Raw genomic sequence first — 25,107 nt, 5'->3', positions numbered from 1 at the left:
AACAAGACACGTTTATTATAATAGTTATCTACTAATTATGCATATAAAACTACAAGACTAGGCTAATCCTACCACTAACAGGCCAATACTTATCTGGAATAAGGGAACTGCCGGATCAGGGAACAACGGCCTCTTGCTTTGTCCTGGATCTGCAGGCTTCCAGTCAGTGTGGACTAAAGGGGTCAGGAGTGTCTACTCTCGTAGCGTGCATTGTATGACACTTACTTGATGGCGGCTGCTGACCAGGCCTCTCCTTCTCAAGGTCTTCTGCTGCAACGGTGTTCTGCTGGGAGTGCTGGCTGGTCAAGGAGAGGCTGGCTAAGAGAGCGAGCTGGGGTCGGGGTCTCAGTCTTATACCTCTCCCAGGGTCTCGCGCCCACCTGGGTGGACCCTCTATACACTCGCAATCGATTGGGTCTCTTCCCAATCGATTGATTTGAATTTCCCCAATAACGGGGCTGTTCTTCGATCACTGGGCGGTTCTTGGGGCTTATTGTTTTGGACTTCTCTTGGTGCCGAGAAATCTGGCCTTCTATTCAATGTAGCGATTTGAGTTAACTTGTTTCCATTGTACCTGGGAATCACCGGGTATCGCCTCATTAGTATGCTAACTTGTTTTTTCACAGTGCTGTCTGGTTTCTGCAGCAGTCAGAATACACAAGCGCTTCTGCAAGCTGCTTGCTTTTGCAACATGTCCATTTTCCCTGCATTCTTTGTAATCTTCCATTTTGTGTTGGGCAGTGGCCACCCCAGGTGGCTACATGGGGCCTTACCTGATTGCATTGCCCCAATCTGTCTATCACTTCACCAAGCCCAATTGGGCCCCCCCAAGATTTCCACCAGCTCCTCATTTACCTTTGGGAACTCTAGCCTCTCCAGGAATTGGTTCATTCCCTCCTCCGACTCATGTAAACTACTATAGAATTCACGAAACACGTCATTAACCGCCCCCGGGTCCCTCACTACTTTCCCCCTCACATCCTTAACTTTCCTTATTTCTCTCGCCACCTCCTGCTTCCTCAGCTGATGTGCCAACACCCTGCTAGCTTTCTCCCCATATTAATAAACTGCCCCTTTTACCCTCCTCAGCTGTCCCTGTACCTTGCCTGTGGAAAGGAGCCCAAAATCCATTTGAAGTCTCTGACGTTCCTTCAGGAGCTCCTCATTCAGAGACTCCGCATATCTCCTCTCCATAAGTAAGATTTCTTCTACTAGCCTGTCCAGCTCCGCCCATTCAGCCCTTTCCCTGTGGGCCCGAATCAAAATATATTCCCCTCTGGTGACCGCTTTCAATCATACTCTCTCCCATGTCGTTGGTTTTTACTTACCCCCAAATGGCCTCCCTCATTCGCTCACATATCTTATCGTCCGCTAACAGCCCTGCATCTAGCCTCCACCGTGGGCTCTGAGAATTTCCCGTGTTCATCTGTAGGTCTAGCCAATGTGGCACATGGTCCTATACTACGATTGCTGAATATTCTGTGTCCATCACCCCCGCTAACAATGTTTGTCCAGTATTTTTAAAAATCGATCCTGTAGTATGCCTTGTGCACATGAGAGCAGAATGAATATTCCTTGCTCCTTGGCCTCTCAAATCTCCACGGATTCCCCCCCCCCCCCCCCCCCCCCCCCCATGAACCCTTGCAGCTCATTCGCCATTGCTGATACTTTCCCCGACCTAGAACTCAACCGGTCCATCCTAAGATCCAAGACCGTGTTAAAATCACCCCCCTAACCAACCGGTGCGAGTCGAGGTCCGAGGTTTTCCCCAGCATCTTCCTAACAAACGCAGTGTCATCCCAGTTTGGGGCATATATATTTACCAACACCACTCTCATTCCCTCCAGTTTCCCACTAATCATAATAAATCTGCCTCCCAGGTCTGTCTCCATTTTCCCCACCTCAAAAGCCACCCTTTTGTTAATCAGGATGGCCACCCCCCCTTGTTTTAAAGTTCAATCCTGAATGGAACACCTGTCCGACCCATCCCTTTTTCAGTCTAAATTAATCCCCCAGTTTCAAGTGTGTCTCCTGTAACATGGCCATGTCTGCCTTTAACTGTCTCAAGTATGCGAATACACGGGCCCTCTCGACCAGCCCATTCAGGCCACGAACATTCCACGTAACCAGTCTGGTTGGGGGAGCTTTTGCCCCCCCCTCCCCTATCGATAAGCCATGACCTTTCCTAGGCCAGCCCTTAGCCCATGGCCCGCAACTCCCCAGATCCGCCCCTTGGCAGCAACCGCTATCTAGGCTCCATCACCAGCCTGCTGAAAATCCCCTAGTTGTCAGCAGCCCCCCTACCCTGTTACCTTTCAGCTCACCCTCCACTTCGCTTCCATGCATCAGCCTTACCAGCTAGCCCAGCAGGTCGTGCCCCTGGCGCCGAGGATTCCACCAGCTGCTGGATCTTTACCCCCCAACTCTTAACATAAGCACAGAAAGCAAACAAACCATTCACTTAAGGTCTAGGCTCAACAGCCCACCCCTCCCCCTTTACACATCTTATCAATCCCATTACCTTCAAACAGAGCCCCAAACAATGGAAGTGTAAACAAACAGGATAAATGGAGAGACAGAAAAAAATTATGCTTGCAAAAACTCAGAGAGATGTCTTTCCTTCCTAGAACATCTCAATTTGAGAACTTTTCTTCACCCCCCTCCATTTTTTTCTTCTTTCTTTTTTCTAAACACAAAAAAAGGAAGAAACTGTACCTTGGTACATACACGAAAAGGTCAAAGTTAGATAATTCAGAAGTCCTTCTCTTCTCGGTCATCGCAACTCAAGTTACAGTGCACCACAGAACTTTTTTGATTTAAATCGCTACCGACCAGTTTTTTCTTTTTCCAAGTCCTTATGGGTCCCCCAGGTTGTTGTCTTCCATAAAGATCGCCACTTCTTCCGGCGAGCCAAAATATAGATCCTGGTCCTCAGAGGTTACCCAAAGACGGGCCGGGTCGAGCAGTCAAAATTTTATTCCCTTCGCATACAGGGTCGCTTTAACTTTATTAAAACTCGCCATCCTCTTCGCAACTTCTGCTCCCAAGTCTTGGTAAACCCGGATCTCGGCTTCTTCCCATATGAACCGGTTTGTCTCCCTAGCCCATCTCATGATGCGTTCCTTGTCCAGGAATCGGTGCAGCCTCACCACCATCACCCTCGGGGGCTCACAACCCTGGGGCTTACGCATAAGTGCCTTGTGAGTCCAGTCCACCTCCAATGACCTGTCGAACACCTCTGCCCCCATCATTTTCTTGGACAGCTTCACAACATACGCACCGGCATCCGATCCTTCCTTTCCCTCTGGCAGATCGACAAAACAAATGTTCTGCCTACGGGAACGATTCTCCAGGTCTTCCATCTTTTCCAGCAGCTGCTTTTGCCGATCCCAATGGCAATTTGCAGTGCCATCTCAGTGGACTGCTCCTCTTGTTGTATCGCCTGCTCCTGTAACTTTTGGATCGACTGTCCCTGGGCTGTCACTGTCATCTCCATCCGGTCGACAGCCTCCTGAATCGAGGCTACCACCTTGGTCAGGTCCTCCGCATACTCCTTACGGTGCCAGGTGAACTTCTCATCCAGGTATGTAACCAACCGATCCATAGACCATTGAGCCGGCGGGGCCATCCTAGCTTCTCTGCCATTGCAGCCACCAAGCTCAGATCCTCACTTCCAACCAGCTTTTGATTCCTTCTTTTGCGATTACTTTTTGAGCGTAGTTCCATAAGATAGAATTCTCCTCCTCTCACTTTTATCCACTTATGTTAGAAAATAATTTCCATGAAAATACAGCTTAAAAGCCGTTACAAAAACCAAGAGCGGGAGCTGCTAAATTTGTGATCGTTGACAGCACGGTCGCCATCGGAAGTCCGAGTCTCCATCTTTGACAATGACCTGTGAGGGCAGCCTCATTGCCGCCATCTCAAAATTACTATCGCCCATAGCCTCCTGGGCGCACCCCTAGTCTGGGCCCTCTAGTCCTGCAAATACAACATACAGATTGATTCCTATTATATTCTGCAACCAGAGACAAAGGGCACGATCTTCTGGCCTCATTTCGCTCTCGCTCAAGCGAAACGAGGGCAGTGAATAGCAAGAGGCCAAAAACGAGAACCGCACCAGACGCCAAACAGTTTGCAATGCAACCGGCCCGCTCCCATAAGCAAAATCGGAATCTCGCTGAGACGAGAAACCAATTATCACCCCTCAAACCCAATTTCCATACAATTAACGGGAGCCACCCCATATCCAACGGCCTCTTGTCATTCAGCAGCCTTCCCAGTAAGTGCTCACGCTGACTAGTACTCCTTTTGGAAGATGTGAACCTGACAGAGGGGCTTCTGTGGGGAGCCGAGGAGGTGGGTAGCCATCTTTGCTTTCAGGCAAAGAGCCTGGGGGCGCTGAGCTTGCTGCCGCAGTGCTCAGTGGGGGGTGGGCCGCCATAGGGGTGTTTGGGGGGGGGGGGGGTTTGGGGGTTGGGGGGCAACCGGGGACAACCGCTCACGGAACCACCATGTCAACCCCTGGATCGTAGACCCATTCTGGGGACAACACTTGTCCCTGCACAGCTGCCCCACCGACCACCCATAACCCCCGCCGACTGCCAAGAGCTCTGGCCATGCGGCTGAAGGCTATAGGGAATTGGTAATCATGGTTAAGTGAGCACTTCACACATGCCAAGTGGATTGCCGTGGGTGTGCGGGCTATGTAGCATGTGGGAGTCATTCCCTAGAATCCCAATCACATCTTGATGCCTGGACACTGTGCTTGAACACTGTGGGAGGCAACACCACACATGCAACAGCCAACATCCCAGGAGATGAGAAACAGTTCCAGGGACATGCCCACGGCCAGAGTGTGGTTGGGCGCCACAGGGCAGAGGAGATGCCTGGAGAGATGGGCCAAGGGTTTGGAGGTCTGCCCGCATTGCAGAAGAAAATTACACAGGCTTCATAATAGTTATGCACAAAGGTGTTTAATGTGTTTTACAATCACCCACTCTCCCAATGGTGCCACTCCCCTCAGTGATCCTCAACATGCTTGGACCTCCTAGCTCTACCGCTACGTCTAGGTGCCTCCTGATAGAAACCTACTTTATTATAGGTAATAAAGGCTTAAGGTAAGAAATTATTTAGTGACATTGTACTATTAAAAATCATATAATAAGCCATGACAGCAGAGAATGCTGAGAGCATGGGAAAATATCTGATAAGGAAGTCAGTATTGACCGATAGTGACCGAATTGTGGTCACTATCTCCAAAGTGCTCTCCCACAAACAAATCTAACACTTGGCCTGGTTCATTACCCAGTACCAAATCCAATGTGCCCCCCCCCCCCCCCCCCCCCGCCTCCGCCCCTCTTGTTGGCCTATCCACATATTGTGTCAGGAAACCCTCCTGCACACACTGTACAAAAACTGCCCCATCCGAACTGTTCGACCTATAGAGGTTCCAATCAATATTTGCAAAGTTAAAGTCACCCATGACAACTACCCTAAGACCTCCACACCTATCCATAATCTGTTTTGCAATTTCTTCCTCCACATCTCTATTACTATTTGGGGGCCTATAGAAAACCTCTAACAATGTGGCCGCTCCTTTTCTATTTCTAACTTTATTTCTATTTCCTCAGTAGGCAGATCCCCTTCGACCTGCCTTTCTGCAGCTGTTAAACTATCCTTGATTAGCAATGCTACTCCTCCACCTCTTTTGCCACCTTCCCTACCCTTACTGAAACATCTATACCCCGGAGCTTCCAACAACCATTCCTGTCCCTGTTCTAACCATGTCTTCGTAATGGCCACATCGTAGTCCCAAGTACCAATCCGCATTCCAAGTTCACCTACCTTAGTCCGGATGCTCCTTGCATTGAAGTAGACACACTTCAACCCACCTTTCTGTCTGCCGATACACTCCTGCGACCTTGATACCCTCCTCAGTACCTCACTACTCTCAACACTGGCTTCTGGACTACAGCTCATTTTCCCAGCCCCTGACAAATTAGTTTAAAGCCCCCCGAAGAGCCGTAGCAAATTTCCCTCCCAGAATATTGTGCCCTTCGGGTTCAGGTGCAAACCGTCCTGTCTGTACATGTCCCACCGTCCCCAGAAAGTGCTCCAATTATCCACGTATCTGAAACCCTACCTTCTACACCATCCCTACAGCCATGTGTTTATCTGCACTCTCTCCCTGTTTCTCAGCTAAATAGCACGTGGCACCGGCAACAAACCAGAGATGACAACATGGTTTGTCCTGGCTCTCAGCTTCCACCCTAGCTCCCTAAATTCCTGTTTTAAATCCCGTCCCTTCTCTTACCTATGTCGTTGGTACCGATGTGTACCACAACTTGTGACTGTTCCGCCTCCCCCTTAAGGATTCTGAAAACACGGTCCGAGACGTCACGGACCCTGGCACCCGGAAGGCAACATACCATCCGTGAGTCTCTTTCGCTGCCACAGAACCGTCTATCTGTCCCTCTAACTATCGAGTCCCCAATAGCTATTGCTCTCCTGCTCTCCCTCCTTCCCTTCTGAGCCACAGGGATGGACTCAGTGCTGGAGATCCGTTCACATTGGCTTAGATTGGGTTTATGATTCGTCAGATCCCAAACAAATTATCAATGGCCCAAAGAACTCCCACATCTTAGAAAGGGAGGTATAGCCACCTGAGAACAGCTGTCACTAAACAATTCCAGCAGAGTGAGCTTATGTCTTTTGTGCGGTGAAGACGGCCATTTTGCGAATTCATGCCCTTTCAGATTGCAGGGGTTCAGATTACATGACTATAAAATGGACTCTTATGATCGAGACCCGCCCCCTGACTCATTCAGGGATCCGCCCCAAAAGGGCGCAGCACGAAGCGAACCAACATCAGCAGTTTTGAAGGAAACTAATTTTCATTTCCACCATGCCATGCAAAAACCGTAAATCCATCATCTTTGCTCCTTGGGAAAGAGCAAAAGGGGGGAGAATATGAAAAACATGATTATGTGGAAGTAACAGAGGCAACTTCAGCCAGGAAGGCTACAGCCACCCAACACAATAGTTTCCTGCCAGGAACTATTGACTTAAGAAAGGCAGACTTGTCATTTGATGAGTGATGCTTTACTTAGTTACTGTCAAAATCTAACAAGTGCTGTCAGTTCTGCTTCTCAACAGGTTTTGGCAGCCTTGGTTACGTTTTGGGGCCCGGCGAAGCAGTCTACAAAAAAGAACTACAGCAAGAGCCAATAGATGACAAGTGGGAGTGTCCTTATTTGAAGCGCACGTCACAAAATCAGGAACTGTAAAAATATTCGATAGTTTTCATTTACTGGAAATGAAATACAGGCTTGTGTCTCAAAGGAAAACCCTGTCTGTGAAAAAGCTTTTTTTCAAACTTTAAACTTTAAACCAAGGCCATTCAGAGCAAATTGATAAGGACAAGTACAGAGAAGCTGCCCTCTTCTCCCTTCCCTTGTACTGGCAAGTTAGCAACAGTTATTGTGTTTAGTTCTAAGAAATGTTTAAAATTAGTTTGTATAGTAAATTAAACTTCATGCAATTTGAAACTCTGATTAAAATTTTTTTAAGCAACCCATATTGAGATCAGACTGTTCCAAAACAAAGGTATTACTAGTTTGGCAGCAATCCAATTTGAACTCCCCAGTCCATTTGGGTGATAAAAAAATGTTGATCATGTAGAGCGACGCAAATGGCATCCACTCTACGCCCCTTTTGTTTCTGCAGGGAAATTAATCATTTCTGCAGGCTTTGGTGCAGTGTTGCACCTACATCCCAGATAATTCAGAAGATGTCTAAGACATGGCAACACACATCCATGACAAAGTTAAAAAACTTGACCAACCCTCTGATTACACTCTTTGGGGTTGGCTGTTCGGATGGTTGGGTGGCACAGGAATTGACATAATTCAGGGACTTTTCCTATTTTGCATATTTGGACTTATATTTACGTATTGATGTTGCTGATCAGATACTTTGGCTAATGCACGCCTACCCATAGTGACCCACCAATCCACGTGGTTCATAGTAATGCATATGCACCACCAGACAATAACAATAAAATGGAAAGTTTCTGTTGAACTATTATTTACTGCATTATTAATCATTTATTAGTGAATCATTATTAATAATTTTATTACTGAATTATATAATCAATTTTAATAATCATTTTACCAATTATTATTAAAATCATTTACTCAACTTCAGTTATTTTACTGTATAATCATTTTATTTGTATACATGAAATATTACCAGAATGTCTGTAATGTTTTGCAAAGCTTTGTCCGCTCCATTGTTGAAGGCTGTTCTGGAACAAGTGAACCATTCAAAACAATGTGAATTAGTTCTCTCCACTCTTATCCCTATCCTATTGCATTTCTTTCTTAATTTCTATTTTATTTTGATTCATCTCATTTAATCTTTTGAATAATCAAAGGGGAGAATGATAGAAACCTACTTTATTATCGGTAATAAAAAAATTTAAATGAAGAAATGATTTAGTGACATTATACTATTAAAAATCATACAATAAGCCATGACAGCAGAGAATGCTGAGAGCATGGGAAAATATCTGATAAGGAAGTCAGTATTCAAACTGACTATCCATGTTGCAGAATAGACTCATTGTTATCATTACTGCGGAAACATCCCAGTTGTGGAGAATATGGTGGGAAACAGGTGGTTCATTCACACTATATTATAGAAACATAGAGAAGTTTTCCAATGCTATGTGATCTCTTAAAACTTGATAGACAGACATTTCGGTCAGTTTGATGAATAATAATTATTTTAACCCAATCACAGTCAGAAAGGGGACAGAACCTAAAAAAGATTATGATTTACTTATGAGACAGAGAGAGAACCTTTTTTTCTCTCTCACCAAAATCATCTTTAAGCTCTCTCTCTTTCTGAATTCATCTTTAACCTAACCTTTGAAACCTATTTCTACTTTGCTTTGCAAACAGCTATTTTAATTTATTTCATTTTTGTATTGTGCATTTTGATCTGAAGAAATTACCCCAAACTGAATTGTATCTTGAATTCAACTCCACCATCTGTATTTGTGTTGAACAAACAACTTTTTAGATTCTGTATTTGTATAAAATTTGATTTGATCAATAGACTTTGAAACTGACATAAATAAAGCTATACTTGACTTCACCCAAGAAGCTCAGTCTCGAGTTCTGTAAGTTTGATATATAGTGCGGCAACACATAAATATATTAACAAAATACAGATCCAGCTCAACCTCTACGTCTAGGTGCCTCCCTAGGAAGCACATTGAGGTGGAGACAGCCAGCTGCCTACCTTGTCCCATGGCCTTCGATGCTCCTGGCAGGTGTCCACTGAGTCCGGAGGAACCCAGCATACTGGTTGGCGGCACATGCACGTCACAAGGGGAGCTGGGGGGGGTGGATGCTCCCTTGGGGGGTAGGGAGCATTGGTGTCTACTCACTCGTGCTGCCCAGTGTAGGTCATTGACCTCCCCATGGCACCAGAGACCGTCCTCTTGGTCAAACTCCCCGAGCTCAGAACTGCCGCCACATCATCCCAGGCAGCACCCGCTGCCCTGTGGCTGACTCTCCTGGACCCTTGGGGGAAACAGGGCATCCCTCCTGGTCGCCACGGCATCTAGCAGCCTCCCCAGATCTGTGCCCCCGAATCTTGGGACCGATCTCCTTGGTGCCATTGTTGCAAGCTGGCTGGGGTTGACTCAGCAAGTGCAGCTTAAGTGCTGCTCGACTTTGTTAGCGGGGGACTTGTGAGCGCATTCTCGGCGAATCAGCTGGAGAGCCTTCATTTGCGGCGAGAAGCCCGTGAGGCCTCGTTAAGTGGACCAATTAACGTTGAATTGCATTGCCGGCCTCGCTGAGCCGGGCGCCGGGAAGTTCGCGGCAATACCCGCTCGCTACCACACTTAGAAATATTTCTGGAGAATCAGGCCCAATGAGTGCGACACATTGTTCATTCACTTTTCAAATGATAACAGGATCTGCAGGACATGCAGACATCCATGCTATATGAATTATGTGCCACATCTGCCATCAAAGATGCAGCATTCATATGTCATCTATTGGAGGGACCTCTGTGCTTCTGCTTAACAACTCACTTTGATGAGTGCAGCAGGGTGTGGAGCCTCTTGACATGTAAATGTATTATCAATTACATTCCACCCAGGCTGGAGTCAAGCCAACTGACCAGGATAGAAATTCAGAGGCAACCACTGTGGCTGTACGCCGACTAAGCTGTTTAAAAGGCCTACCTCAGTATTGTCAGATTTCATCACAGTTAAACTAAAAACCCACCCAATCCTAACCCCTCACCATCATCCCACACACACTTCCCATCTGTGCCACTTCATGCCCCCCATCCAATCCTCAGGGTGGCACGGTAGCACAGTAGTTAGCACTGTTGCTTCACAGTGACAGGGTCCCAGGTTGGATTCCTGGCTTGGGTCACTAGCTGTGCGGAATCTGCACGTTCTCCCCTTGTCTGCGTGCGTTTCCTCCGGGTGCTCCGGTTTCCTCCCACATGTCCCGAAAACGTGCTGTTAGGCAATTTGGACATTCTGAATTCTCCCTCGGTGTATCCGAACAGGGCCGGAGTGTGGCGACTCATGATCCTTATGCCAATATAAGTCCTCTCATTCCTCCCCAAGACCCATCCGGTCTCCATGTCAAACTACGGCATTCCACCCACCCCCATGACTCTTCATGCTCCCTTTGCCAAGTAATGGCATTCCACCCACTCTCATGCCACCATGCCAGGCTATGGCACTCCACCCAGCCCCCATAGCACCTCGGGCCCACTATGTGAAGCTTCGCACTCCACCTATTCCCCCATAGCTCCTCATGCCCCCTATGCTAAGCTATGGCGTCCCCATGCTCAATGTTCTATACACTGTATTGTGGATCAATAAGCATCTAGTATTTTAGCCTTAAAAGGGTCTGGATGATTGACACTTCCATTATTTTGCAGTGAAAAGACATTTTTAAAATAGTGGTAGGTAATTACGGTAAACATAATGGACAGTAATGAATATATCAATGGTATTTTCTAAAAGCTTTTCTCAGAATATCTGGGACGGGATTCTCCCCGAACTGGCAGGGTGGGCTGTACCGGTGCCAAGGAGTGGCATGAACCACTCCTGTGTCGGGCCGCCCTGGAAGGTGCGGAATCCTCTGCACCTTCAGGGGCTTGGCTGGTGCCAACTGGCACCAAAGGGCCTTGAGTTGGCAAATGCGCGGGAGCGCCAGCATGTGCTGGCATTATCTCAGCGCATGCGCAGGGGGGTTCTTCTCCGTGCTGGCCGGGGCAGAGGGAAAGAGTGACCCCCGGCACAGGCCCACCCGCGGATCGGTGGGCCCCAATCGTGGGCCAGGTCCCCCCGCCCCCCCCCCCCCTCCCCGAGGACTCCGCAGAGCCACGTCCCGCTGGTAAGGACCTGGTGCACTAAATGCCGGCGGGACCTGCCAATAACGGGCGGCCACTTGGCCCATCGTGGGCCAGAGAATGGCAGGGGGGCACTGCCAACAGCCCCCGACCGGCGCAATTCCCGCTCCCGCTGAAAAACCGGTGCTGGAGAATCTAGCTGCCGGCCTCGGGGCGGCGGGGCGGGATTCATGCCGCCCCCTGGCGATTCTCCGGCCCAGCGGGGGGTCTGAGAATCCCGCCCCTTACTGTCACTATATGTGTCATCCTGACCCAGGTGAAGGTGAATTAAGGATATTACATTGTTAGAGAAAAAGGATGTCAAAGAATGAAAAAATGTCAAGACAGAATCTCAGATAGAGCGAAGAAATGATACAGGTACCATAACACGACTTGAGCAGATTCTACAAACATGCAACTAGTGGGAATGATATGGAGGAACAAACTTGTGAGGTGCCAAAACTATAGAGTAGTAATTTTTTAAAGTTTGGAGTACCCAATTCATTTTTTCCAATAAGGGTAATTTAGTGTGGCCAAACCACCTAACCTGCACATCTTTTGGGTTGTGAGGGCAAAACCCACGCAAACAGGGGTGGATCTACTATGCAACTAATGAAGCTTAAGCTTCAGGGCCCCTAATCCCGGAGGGGCTACAGAAGCGACTTTAGTCCACATTGCTTACAAATTTTGGGTCTGTTGTATGAGAAGGGGTTTTTAAAAATTAATAATATTAATAATATAGTGTAATTCAATAGAAAATAATAGTTAAAATAAAAATTAAAAGGTTATTAAAGTATCATGTAGGCTAGCCGTAAACGAAAAAACGTTCAAATGAAGGATGTTTCATTCTAAATATATTTAATATAAAATAATTATAAATAATTTAAAACACTATTAAGATTTATGACAGAAATACAAACAGTAGATGACGTGTCGTAACAAAAACGGGGAGCCGTTGAAAAGGCAATCACAATGCTAACGTGAATGCTAACGCAGAAGTTCTTCAGCTTATTTGTGAGCAACACCTAATTGAAGTGTTCCTCAATATTACTACTGCGCTTAAGCTGTACTTGACAATGCCTAACACAAGCTGTGAAGCAGAAAGGAATTTTTCAAAGCTATCCTTTATAATGAACAAATTTCTGTCTACCATGACTGAAGAGCGCTTAAATTCTTTATGCATATTGTCTCTAGAAAATTACACTGCAAGGAAGCTCTCACGTGACAAAACTGTCCGTGAATATGTTGCTGGAAAAAACAGAAAAAAGAGTATTTTGTAAAATGTGCTTCATGTAGTATGTATTCTCATAGGTGTCTAGAATAAAAGATTATAATGACTGTGGTCTTTGCTATGTTTTATTTCATCATTCTATGATGCATCACTGGGCTAAATCACTGGCTTTTAAAGCAGACCAAGTAGGCCAGCAGCACGGTTCGATTCCCGTAGCAGCCTCCCCGGACAGGCGCCGGAATGTGGCGACTAGGGGCTTTTCACAGTAACTTCATTGAAGCCTACTCGTGACAATAAGCGATTTTCATTTTCAGTTCATTATATAACATTTCCCTAATTTACATCCCCCCATAACTCGTAAACTATAAGGCATAGGAAATTTTTATTCACACCAGTGACTTTGACATGTGAGATAATCCAGTACAGCAATTTTAATCAAAATCTGAGATGTAGTGGTTACATTTTTAAAAAAATTGTGGTGATCTGTCGTGGAACAACCCCATTGAAGAAGATAACAGTGGTTACCCAGACCTCTTTTCTGGTTGCGAAGGGGCCCATAACAGTTCAAGCTTCAGGGCCCCAAAAATGTAGGTCCGCCACTGCACGCAAACACGGGGAGAATGTGCAAACTCCACACGGACAGTGATCCAGAGCCGGGATCGAACCTGGGACCTCGGTACCATGACGCAGCAGTGCTAACCACTGCACCACCTAACTATGGACCTGCACACCATCTAGCGGATGTAAGCTATAAATATGCTGTAAACGCTGCAACTGATCCCAAGTGGCTAACCCCCCCCCCCTTTTTTAGGATGTGGGAGTTCTTTGGACCATCGATCAATCTTATCGGGGTCAGCTGGATCATGAACCCAATGGCGGGCGTATTGCGATCTGGTGACCGAAACATTGTTATCGGCCTTTTCTGTCGCTTCGATTTTAACCCACTTAGTGTGCAATGGGACGAGCTGGATTACAGTAGGCCTGACGATAGGAATGTCACTTCCGCTGTCACTATGAGCATCACTTTCGTCACTATCTTCGTCGGAGCTAACAAGCTTGCTTTGTTTGGTGCCTCGCGTAGTGATAACAGTTTCAAAGCCTGCTTTAGCTGATTCGGGATGTTTGGGAACCGGAGTCTACGGAGTGCATTGGCCGGCAATATCCGCACTCCAGGCGGCTGCCGATTTAAAATCTTTGCGCTGCAATTTGTACTGAGTTTTCAGGTCGGCCATTTTAGTTTGCAAGTCAGACATCTTAGTCTCCAAAATACAATTCTCTCTCAGTAATTGTGTATTTGCCTTTTGGAGCGCGTCTGTGTGTGAAAGCAAATCATCATATTGCGGTGTTAGTTGTCGAACAGTGGAGCCCGACTCAGAAACTTTCTTTTGCAGGTCAGTAATTTCATTGCAAAGCTCATCTTTTTTTTTTGAAGATCGTTATTTATATTCTTAAGCTCGGTATTATTTATTTGAAGATCGCTATTAGCGTTCTGATGATCGGAATTTTGATACTGGAGATCTGTATTTGTATTTTGAAAACCACTAATGGCATTCTGAAACTCAGTGTTCTGCTGTTGAAGCTCAGTAATGTGTTTACGGAGCTCACCATTCTGACAATGTAAAAAGGTTTTAGCTTGATTGACTCTCTCAAATCTACCATTTGAATCATGCAGTAGCTCAGAGACTTTGTGGAGTTGATCTTGAACAGACTTAAGGGCGTTATCGTGGTCAGTTTGAAGGATCGTTTTTCGGCGTTCACGGAGCTGTTGCATGACCACAAGGGACCATCTGATGCGCTCCTTATTTTTCATACGAGTAGATTTGCCCCAAACATTCCTAATATCTTCAAAGGACCATTGGCTGTTAGTAATGTTGTATTTCAATTCAATCTCCTTATTTGCTGCGAACAAATTATAATGCTGATAAATAGTAGTTTTGATATAATTGAATGTATCTTCACTAGACACATCTGGTGGGGCGCGGCCTCCCTTCAGCGTTGTGGGAAGCTCCGATCCACCCTTGGAGGTCACCCTTGTAAGAGTGTCGTCCCCCATAATTGTTCTGTACAACTTCGAAGAAGTCGGGACTATGTACTGTCGTCCCTTTTAACTGTTCAGATGATTAACTGACTAAAGTACTTGCAACTCCAATATCTCAGCCTTTTCTTCCAATGTTCTTTTGTCGGTAGGGAAAGGTTCGCGAACCGTCGCGGTTTGAAATGAGGCAAAGTTGATGTCTTACCTCAGTTGACTTTCAGAGCGAAGCTTCTCGATCATCCGGTTTGTGAATCTGTGGTCTGGCCACTTGGCTCACGAATCGACAACTCGTACCCGGCATGGCTTTCAGTCCTTGGTTTGTGGTTTTCTGGGCCCTCTGGCACGGTGTGCCTTTTGGCCGCTCCTTGTTTTCGTTTTCCTCTGTTTGTCCAAATTCGTCAGTTCTCCCCCTACCGTTTGCCGACTACGCCAATTGATGGATCTGTATTTTGTTAATATATTTACATGTAGCTGCACTGATATATCAATCATACAGAACTCGAGACAGAGCTTCTTGAGTGAAGTCAAGTATCTTTATTTATGTTGTTTTCAAAGTCTATTGATCAAGTCAAATTTCATACAAATACAGAATCAAGAAAATTGTTTGTTCATTGCAAATACAGATGGTTGAGTTGAATTCAAGATACAAGTTAGTTCAGAGTCATTTCTTCAGATCAAATGCACAATGCAAAAACGAAACAAAAGTAAATAGCTGTTTGCAAAGCAAAGCAAGACTAGGTTAAAGGTATAAATTCTGGAAGAGAGAGCAAGCCAAAGTTTTCTCCCGATCTTCTAAGGAAATCATAATCTCTCTTAGACTCTGTCCCCTTTCCAACTGTGATTGGGTTAAAATATTGATAATTCATTTAATTCAATGAAATGTATGTCTATCAAGCTGTAAGAGAAAATGTGGCATGGGAAAACTTTCTGATGTTGCAACCAGCTTCACACCATGTTTATAACAATGGATCTATTCTATAACTTGGCTAGTCAGTCTTAACACTGGCTTTCTTATCAGATCTTTCTCGTGCTGTCAGCAATGTCTGCTGTTATTGCTTAATATGATTTTTAATAATAAAATGTGACTAAATAATTTCTTCCCTTAAATCTTTATTATATATTACCTATAATAAAGTAGGTTTCTATCACATGCCCAGTCGTGGGCAATCTGGATTTCCAGGTATTGGAATTTGGTTTGGGCTAGTTTGAATGACAGCGTCCCCAGCTCTGCTCCTCCCCTTGGGGGTTCACTGGGGAGATTTAGCTCTTGTTCAGGTTTAGTTTGTATGGCGGCACAGTGGCACAGTGGTTAGCTATGCTGCAACGGCGCTGAAGACTCGGGTTCAATCCCGTCTGTGTGGAGTTTACACATTCATCCTGTGTCTGCGTGGGTTTCACCCCCACAACCCAAAGATGTACAGGGTAGGTGAATTAGCCACACTAAACTGCCCCTTAATTGGAAAAAAATAATTGGGTGCAGCGTAGGTGGATTAGCCACACAAAACTGCCCCTTAATTGGAAAAAATAATTGGGTACTCTAAATTTTAAAAAAAGGTTTAGTTTGTATACCGAGGAGGCTTCAAACTCCCTCAGGCGTTCCATTATCTTAAATATACCGGCTAAAGGGTTTGAGTCAGAGAGAAACAGGTCATCTGCATAGAGAGCGACTCTGTGCTCCTTGTCTCCTCTCTGAATACCTCTCCATCCCTACGCTGATCTGAGAGCAATGGCCAGTGGCTCAATTGCCAGAGCGAACAGCAGTGGGGACAACGGGCATCCCTGTTTCATGCCTCTTTGCAGCTGGAAACAGTCAGAGCTGGTGGTGTTCATCCATAAATACACCATGGGAGCGCTATATAGTTGTTTCACCCATGAGGTGGCCTAAACCCGAACCATTCCAGTACCTCCATGAGGTGCTTCCATTCTACTGTGTCGAAGGCTTTCTCTGTGTCCAGGGAAATGATCACTTATGGTGGCTCCTCCACAGCTGGGGTCATGATCATGTTCAGCAGGCGTCTAATGTTTGCTATCAGCTGTCTACCTTTGACAAACTTGGTCCAATCTTCCGCAATTATTTCTGGCAAGCAACTCTCCTGTTGCCCCGCCAGAGCTTTCGCCAGGTTTTTAGTGTCAGTGTTCAGCAGTGAGATAGGTCTTTGTCCTTCTTGGGGATCAATGAGATTGAGGCCTGTGCCAGCATGGGCAGCAGGAGCCCCCTCAACAGCAAATCATTGAACATCTCCTGCAGGTGCAGGACCAGTGCTGCCGCAAACGTCTTTCAGAAGTCCACTGGCAACCTGTCCAGTCTCAGTGCCTTCCCTGACTGCATGGAATTGTAAGACCATAAGACATAGGAGCAGAATTAGGCCATTGAGTCTGCTCTGCCATTCAATCATGGCTGATATGTTTCTCAATCCCATTCTGTTGCCTTCTCCCCATAACCCTTGATAAGCATATTAATCAAGAACCTATCTATCTCTGTCCGAAAGGCATTCAGTGACTTGGACTCCACAACCTTCTGCGGCACAGAGTTCCACAGATTCACCATCCTCTAGCTGAAAGAATTCCTCTTGATAAGCATATTAATCAAGAACCTATCTATCTCTGTCCGAAAGGCATTCAGTGACTTGGACTCCACAACCTTCTGCGGCACAGAGTTCCACAGATTCACCATCCTCTAGCTGAAAGAATTCCTCCTCTTTGCTGTTTTAAAGGATCTTCCCTTCAGTCTGAGGCTGTGCCCTCGCGTTCGAGTTTTTCCTGCTAATGGACACATCCTCCAGTCCAGTCTATCTAGGCCTTTCAGTATCCTGTAAGTTTCAATGAAACTCACATTCTTCTAAACTCCATTGAGTACAAACCCAGAGTCCTCAACTGATCCTCATACCCCAAGAAGAACTTAGTGAGCATATAATTTAACAGAAGTACAAAATACTTTATTTTACTGCAACATGACATTCTTCCAACACTTGCTCAAAGAAGTAACTAATCTTTTGCAGATGAAATAATGTTATTTTCAACAGATTAACAATTAGGTCAATTAATAATTCAGAAAGTTACACATCATTACTATCTTCTCAAATGTAAACCCTTTTCTGTTTTGTACTTAAATGAGCACAAACTACATACTACAAGTGCATTTGCTTCTCTGTTTATGTTTTGAAGAACCATTGCTTGCACTACCTTCTTACTAAATCCATTAAACTCCACATACTAAAGTTTGGAAGTCACATTGACAAGTGAATATGACTTTGAGACATCCTACATAGCTGATTGACATCACTGTTCTTTTAAAATTTTCACAACTAATCAACTGTCATTTCTACCTGGAAAGTCCCTTGCTTGCTAAATGTAGTACCTACAGGAGTTGCTGTCTTACCTCATGGTGCTTCTGATCAAGGCAAGTCCGTACGTTGGCCAGTTCTACTTCACGCATTTCAAGCCGAGTCTCAAGGCTTTGTGAATGTTGTTCCCATTCTACTTTTTTACGGTTCACCATTACATCAATTTGATGCATTAGTTCTTGGAGCTCTGCTTCACAGGAGTCGCCACTAAGCAACAAAATAAGAAAAACAGCAGAATTTCACTTTTCTTCAGCAAATAGAAAGGAAGGCAGTACAGAAACATTTTCTTCATAAAGTACCTTTCATATTTCATTTAAATAAAATTACCTGATGTTCTGGTGCAGATTTAAATTATATATTTTGAGCCTCGTGGAGATCTACCTCACAGGTATCTGATCTCCATGAACAGGTCTGGTGCTATATGGTGACATCTGCTAAAGAGACAGATTGTGTACATTCCATAATTACTCTATACTGATTTTAATGGAATGTCGGACTTCTGATTGACCTGGCCCTGATCCAGACTTCTTGGACAGGAAAATATTACCTGGCCATAATCTGGATTCCTTGGACAGGAAAATATTACAAGATTAAAGCAAATTACTGCAAATTCTAAAATCTGAAACAAAAACAGAAAATGCTGGAAAATCTCAGCAGGCCTGACAGCATTTGTGAAGGGAGAACAGAGCTAACTTTTCGAGTCTGGATGACTCTTTCTTCATCAGGGCGAGAGCGAACTGGAAATAGGATGAGACTTACATTATAGTGGTTGTTGAGGGAGGGGTCGAGCAGTAAGGGCTGGGTAGAAGGCTAACAATAGGTGGAGGCTAGGGAGGGATTGAGAAAGATATCATGGATAAAAAGACAAAGGGAATATAAATGATGCTGATCATGGCTAAGCAGGGTGCTGATAGTGGCACATTAAGAGATCAGAATGTGGGGAATGACGAGAAGAGTTGATGAAGGTAGTGCAGTGGATGTGTGTACATAGATTTCAGCAAGGCATTTGGCAAGTCCTACATGGCAGGTTGGTCAAGAAAGTAAAAGCCATGGGATAGAACATAGAACATACAGTGCAGAAGGAGGCCATCTGGTCCACCGAGTCTGCACTGACCCACTTAAGCCCTCACTTCCACCCTATTCCCATAACCCAATAACCCCTCCTAACCTTTTTGGACACTAAGGGTAATTTATCACGGCCAATCCACCTAACTTGCACATCTTTGGACTGTGGGAGGAAACGAGAGCACCCAGAGGAAACCTACACAGACACGGGGAGAACGTGCAAACTCCACACAGACAGTGACTCAGCAGGGAATCGAACCTGGGAACCTGGTGTGTGAAGCCACAGTGCTAACCACTATGCTACCGTGCTGCCCTTACAGGGATATGGGACAATATTGTGAACTGGATAAAAAGTTAGATTAGTAACAGGAAACAAAGGGTAATGGTCAATGGCTGCCCTTGCAATTGGAAAGTTGTTTCATGTGATGTTCCACAGGGCTCAGTGTTGGGAACCTTACTGTTTGTGTTAAAGATTTGGATGTGAACATGGGGAGCACGATTGGGAAATTTGCAGACGACAAAGAAATTGGCAGAGTGGTGGACAGTGTACAGGATAGCTACAATCTCCGGAATGATATGGATGGATTGGTGGAGTGGGCGAGGGCAGATGGAATTTAACACAGAGAAGTGTGAGGTCATGCATTTATGGAGGTCAAACAGATATAGGGAGTACACGATAAATGGGAATATACTAAGAGGGGTAGATGAGGTGCGAGAACTTGGCATCAAGTACACAGATCCCAAAGGCAGCAGTTCAAGGAGACAAGGTTGTTAAAAAATGCATATAGAATGTTCTCCTTCATTGGCAAGGGTATAGAAGAGAAAGTAAAGATAAAATGTTGGAATTGTATAAAACACTGAGCCAACAACTGCAGGATCGTGCGCAGTTCTGGTCACCACATTGCAGGAAGTACATAATTGCTCTGGAGAGATTGCAAATGAGGTTAACAGGAATGTTGCCAGGGCTGGAAACGTGTATCTACAAGAAGAGATTATATAGGTTGGGATTATTTTCCTTGGAACAAAGAAGGCTGAGGGATGACTTAATTGAGGTGTACACAATTATGAGCAGAAGAGATAGAGTGGACAGGATGAATTTGTTTCCTTTGGTGAAGAATTCTAGACCAGGGGACATAGATTCAAGATAAGAGGCAGAAGGTGTAGAGGGGACATGAAGAACTTTTTTAGTGTAGTGGGTGTCTGGAATTTGTTGCCCATGTTGGTGGTGGAGGCAGAAACCCTGAACTCTTTTAGAAAGTACCTGTACCTTAAGTGCAGTAAGCTACATGGTTATTTATAAAATTGATAGAATTTACAGTGCCGAAGGAGGCCATTCGGCCCATCGAGTCTGCACCGGCCCTTGCAAAGATCACCCTACTGAAGCCCACGTATCTACCCTATCCCCGTAACCCAGCAACCTCCACTTAACCTTTTTAGGACGCTAGGGCAATTTAGCATGGCCAATCCACCTAACCCACACATCTTTGGATTGTGGGAGGAAACTGGAGCACCCGGAGGAAACCCACGCAGACACGGGGAGAACGTGCAGACTCCACACAGGCAGTGACCCAGCCGGGAATCGAACCTGGGACCCTGGAGCTGTGAAGCAATTGTGCTAATCACTATGCCACCTTGCTGTTATGGACCGGGTGTGGGAAGGTCAGATTAGAAAAAGCACCTGGGTGTCCTCGGGCTGGCATGGATAAGGTGAGCGGAATTACCTCCTTATGTGCTGTAATGTTTCTATGATTCTAATGTGTTAATAGAAAAACAAAAGTTAAGCAATGTGTCAAACGACAATATGGAATAGGGAACAGATGGCTCTCATGGGGTGGGGTGAGGGGAGATGGGAAGGAAAAAAAAGATAGAATGTGGGAAGAAAAATGGAAAGTGGGATGGAAACATTAATCAATGGAAGAAATGAAAGGAAATTGATAGAAATAAAAATGGGGTGAAGTTGGAGCAGAGAGTTCACAATATGAAGCTATTGAACTCAATGTTAAGTCTGGATGGCTGATATGTGCTTAATTGGAAGATGTTCCTGCAATTTGCATTGGGCTGCAGTGCAACATTGTAGCAGGCCAAGGGTTGATATGTGGACATGAGAGCCGGATGGTGTGTTGAAATGCCAAATGATACAAAGGTCTGGTGTAATGAATGTGGGAGTGGGATTTCAGATATATTGTATTATAATTATTTGATAAAGTGAGGGTTAAAAGCCTGGATTGGTGTGTTTGACTGCTGAAATCATGTTTTAAAAGATTCTTAGGTTTCAAGACAACAAAGCTTTTGGAGCCAGGGGTGCAGAAAACAAACTTGGACTAATACAGTTCTGTTTTGATTAAGGGGATTCCCTGGGGAGTTAATTTGTTTCCAGCTTGGTGAGATTATGTCATTGCTGGGTGGAGCTAAGGCTTTTAGAGAAAGCATTTTCAGTTCAGTTCTGATCTGGCTGAAGCTACATGCACAGTGAAACAGTTCTCATTGTAAGTTAGTTGAAAAGAGATTAACTGTATTTAAAGCAGTGAGGACTTGGAGGAGGAGCTGAAACAAGCCAATTGAAATAGCTTTTGAAGACATATAGCCAGAGGTTCTGACAGAAGTCAGATCTTTTCTGTAAAGAAGTGTCAAAAGATCTCTTTCTCAAAGAATATCTCTGCAAATCAAGCATTCTTCTGTGCCATTGATAATTAAGGTGTATTGGGAGCAGAGGTGGGTTTCTTCTTGTAAAATGATATGCCTGATTCCTACAAGAATTGGACAAATAAATTTGAAATTAGGAATGGCCTGGTACTAAAAGAAGGAAGGTACAGGGTACCTACACAAGATAGAAATAAGTTATCAGCGTCATGACAGGCACAAACATCAAGGAACTGACACACCCACTGACAATTGGAAACTTCTGTTGGTGGCCAAATTTCTCCAAAGATGTGAAACATTATATAGAATGTAGAATAGTGTGTGCACAAAGCAATCTAGAATACTATGGTAAGAAGTCTTACAACACCAGGTTAAAGTCCAACAGGTTTGTTTCAAACACGAGCTTTCGGAGCACTGCTCCTTCCTGAGGAAGGAGCAGTGCTCCGAAAGCTAGTGTTTGAAACAAACCTGTTGGACTTTAACCTGATGTTGTAAGACTTCTTACTGTGCTCACCCCAGTCCAACGCCGGCAGCTCCACATCATGACTAGACCACTATGCAAAGAGGAAATAAGCCATACCCGTCCTGTGGAAGGACCATGGACAAATTTACAGATCGATTTATGTGGGACCTTCGCCACCCTGCAAAGGGCGGTACAAGTACATTCTGGTGGCAATCAACACATTTAGCAAATGGGTAGAAGCCTTCCCCACCAGAGCAAATACAGCCAAGGTCACAGCCTGGTCCAACAGGTGTTTACCTGTTGGGGCTTACCCCGTAGTATTGAATCTGACCAGGATACTCACTTTACAGCTCAAATAATGGCACTATGAGGAATAAATCAGTTCCATGTAGATTATCACCCACAATCCAACGGGATAGTGGAAAGAATGAACAGAACCCTAAAACAATGATTCAGAAAGCAGTACAGCAAAATAACTCAACATAGAATGTGGTGCCACCCTTTGTACTAACGTTAGTAAGAAATGCTATATCCAGCTCCTTTGGATTCACATCACATGTCTGAATGACGCGACAAACCATGAGTGGTTTTAACCCCTCTTGGGATTGGACCTATCAGAACCTGAACTGTCAGCTGTCTGTTACGAAAAAGCTATGGATAATGCACAAGCGTCCAACTTAACCGCAGCGCAAAAGTGGGACAAAAGGAGAAAGACAGCAAAGCCTATTGTGATGGAAAGGTAAAACCTGTGGAATATGATGTAGGCCAAAAGGTCATGTTACAGGAATACCAACCCGGAACCTTCTTATCCTCAAAATATCATGGCCTGTACTCCATAGTTGACAAAGTAAACCCCTCAATGTATAAAGTACTATTGGATTCCGGGAAGACGGATGTACAGAGGAGCAGCAGGCTTGGCAGTTGTGTGTTGTAGAACCTCCAACTAATATAAAATCCAGAAAACAAAGAACCCTGTCTTCAGTTTGGGAAAGGAAACGTGGTAGACAGCTGTCAAGAAAATATAAATAAGGCCTAGATTAGGACGAATGGGACCTCTCTGAACAACTTGCCAAATGAGACTGTAAATAGAGCAGTTGATAAATTTGATCTATTTCCTTACAGCTATCGGAATTACTGACAAAATGACATTGAAAATATTACTGGGAATATATAATCTAATAGCCATTATCAATACCAAGCCGACCCAACAAAGGGATCATCCAAGAAGGGGGACTATGGTATACTCTGAATGATGAAGAAAACTGTGACCAGGGACAACTGAGCTTGACTGTAGGAAATTGGGGGACAATCGGATGTACGTTTGGACAGATAGGGAGCGTGAGAGGGAAGTAACTGTGAGGTGGATCAATGCCACCAGAATGAGTGCAAAGTATAACATTTTAAAAAACAAATTTAGAGTACGCAATGGCAATTTAGCATGGCCAATTCACCTACCCTGCACGTCTTATTGGGTTGTGGGGGTGAGACCTACACAGTCTCGGACAGTGACCCGGAGCCGGGATAGAACCCGGGTGCTCGGCACCATGAGGCAACAGTGCTAACCACTGCACCACCATGCTTCCCTCTGTGCAAAGTATAATAAAGACTTCCAGTATAGTATCAATGGAAAGTGGCTCTGTGCAGAATCCAGTCTCGTCCTGACTGGATGCCAAGATGGCAGCATTAGCGGCAGGTATCCACGGGAAAATGTAGGGTTCTGCAGTGGACCTATTGACTATGACATTGATAGTGAGAAGTATAATTTTTTTTTGGGGGGGGGGGCAAGCAAGCTATCTTGGTATCATTTAGCAGCATCAGCAATTTTAGAGGGTTCACTTGAGAGAGTAGCAGCAGTATACATATATATATGTATATATATATTTTTTTTAAAGCGCCTAATGGGTGTTTAATCTTTTTTTTTGCCTTTTACATCTCTTTGGGAATTTAGATCAGAGGGGATGGAGGCAAGGGCAGTTGCATGCTTCTCCTGTAGGATGTGGGTGGTGTCCCCACTGACTACACCTACAGGAAATGCACCCAATTCCAGCTCCTCAGAGACCGTGTTAGGCAACTGGAGTTGGATGAACTTCGGATCATCCGGGAGGCAGAGAGGGTGATAGAGAGGAGTTACAGGGAGGTAGCCACACCCAAGGTGCAGTGCAGGAGTAGCTGGGTTATGGTCAGGTGAAGGAAAAGGAATAGGCAGACAGTGCAGGGATCCCTCGTGGCTGTTCCCCTTCAAAATAAGAATAGAAAAGTAATAGTGATAGGAGACTCAATGGTTAGGGGAACAGATAGGAGGTTCTGTGACTCAATGGTTAGGGGAATAGATAGGAGATTCTGTGGTCGTGAACAAGACTCCCGGAAGGTCAGGGATGTCTTGTTTTGAGTCTACAGGATTCTTAAAGGGGAGGGGGAGCAACCAGAAGTCGTGGTGCACATAGGCACCAACGGCATAGCTAAGAAAAGGGATGAGGATCTAAAAAGTGATTTTAGTGAGTTAGGTTGGAAGCTAAAAAGCAGGACAAACAGAGCAGTAATCTCAGGGTTGCTACCGGTGCCACATGCAAGTGAGGCAAGGAACAGAGAGCGAGTGCAGCTGAACACGTGGCTACAGGGCTGGTGCAGGAGAGAAGGCTTCAGATATGTGGATCAGTGGAAAAACTTCTGGGGAAGGTGGGGCCTGAACATGAAGGACGAATTGCACCTAAACTGGAGGGGCACCAATATCCTGGGTGGGAGGTTTGCGAAAGCTCTTCGTGAGGGTTTAAACTAGTTTGGCAGGGGGATGGAAGCCAGAGCTATGGATCAGAGGTTAGGGTAGCTGTTGAACAGGTAGAAATAGTATGCAGCGAGTCTGTGAGGAAGGATAGATAGTTGATAGGGCAAAGTTGCG

The 25,107-nt window shown here is 45.2% G+C and overlaps 1 protein-coding gene across 6 annotated transcripts in view; it reads right to left on the bottom strand.

Moving 5' to 3' along the window:
• The window catches only part of LOC119977845 (centrosomal protein of 63 kDa-like), a 249,316-nt gene that overhangs the window by 185,287 nt on the left and 38,922 nt on the right, over positions 1-25,107 (bottom strand). For all 6 annotated transcript variants that reach the window (XM_038819086.1, XM_038819084.1, XM_038819088.1 and 3 more), the window contains one exon: positions 18,079-18,250. In XM_038819086.1, coding sequence (XP_038675014.1) covers positions 18,079-18,250 — 172 coding nt within the window. The remainder of the gene's footprint in view (positions 1-18,078; positions 18,251-25,107) is intronic.

This window comes from Scyliorhinus canicula, chromosome 14, assembly GCF_902713615.1.
Source record: "Scyliorhinus canicula chromosome 14, sScyCan1.1, whole genome shotgun sequence".
NCBI lineage: Eukaryota > Metazoa > Chordata > Chondrichthyes > Carcharhiniformes > Scyliorhinidae > Scyliorhinus > Scyliorhinus canicula.
Note: the sequence above shows the minus strand (reverse complement) of the source record. Positions and strands in the feature narration are given on the sequence as shown.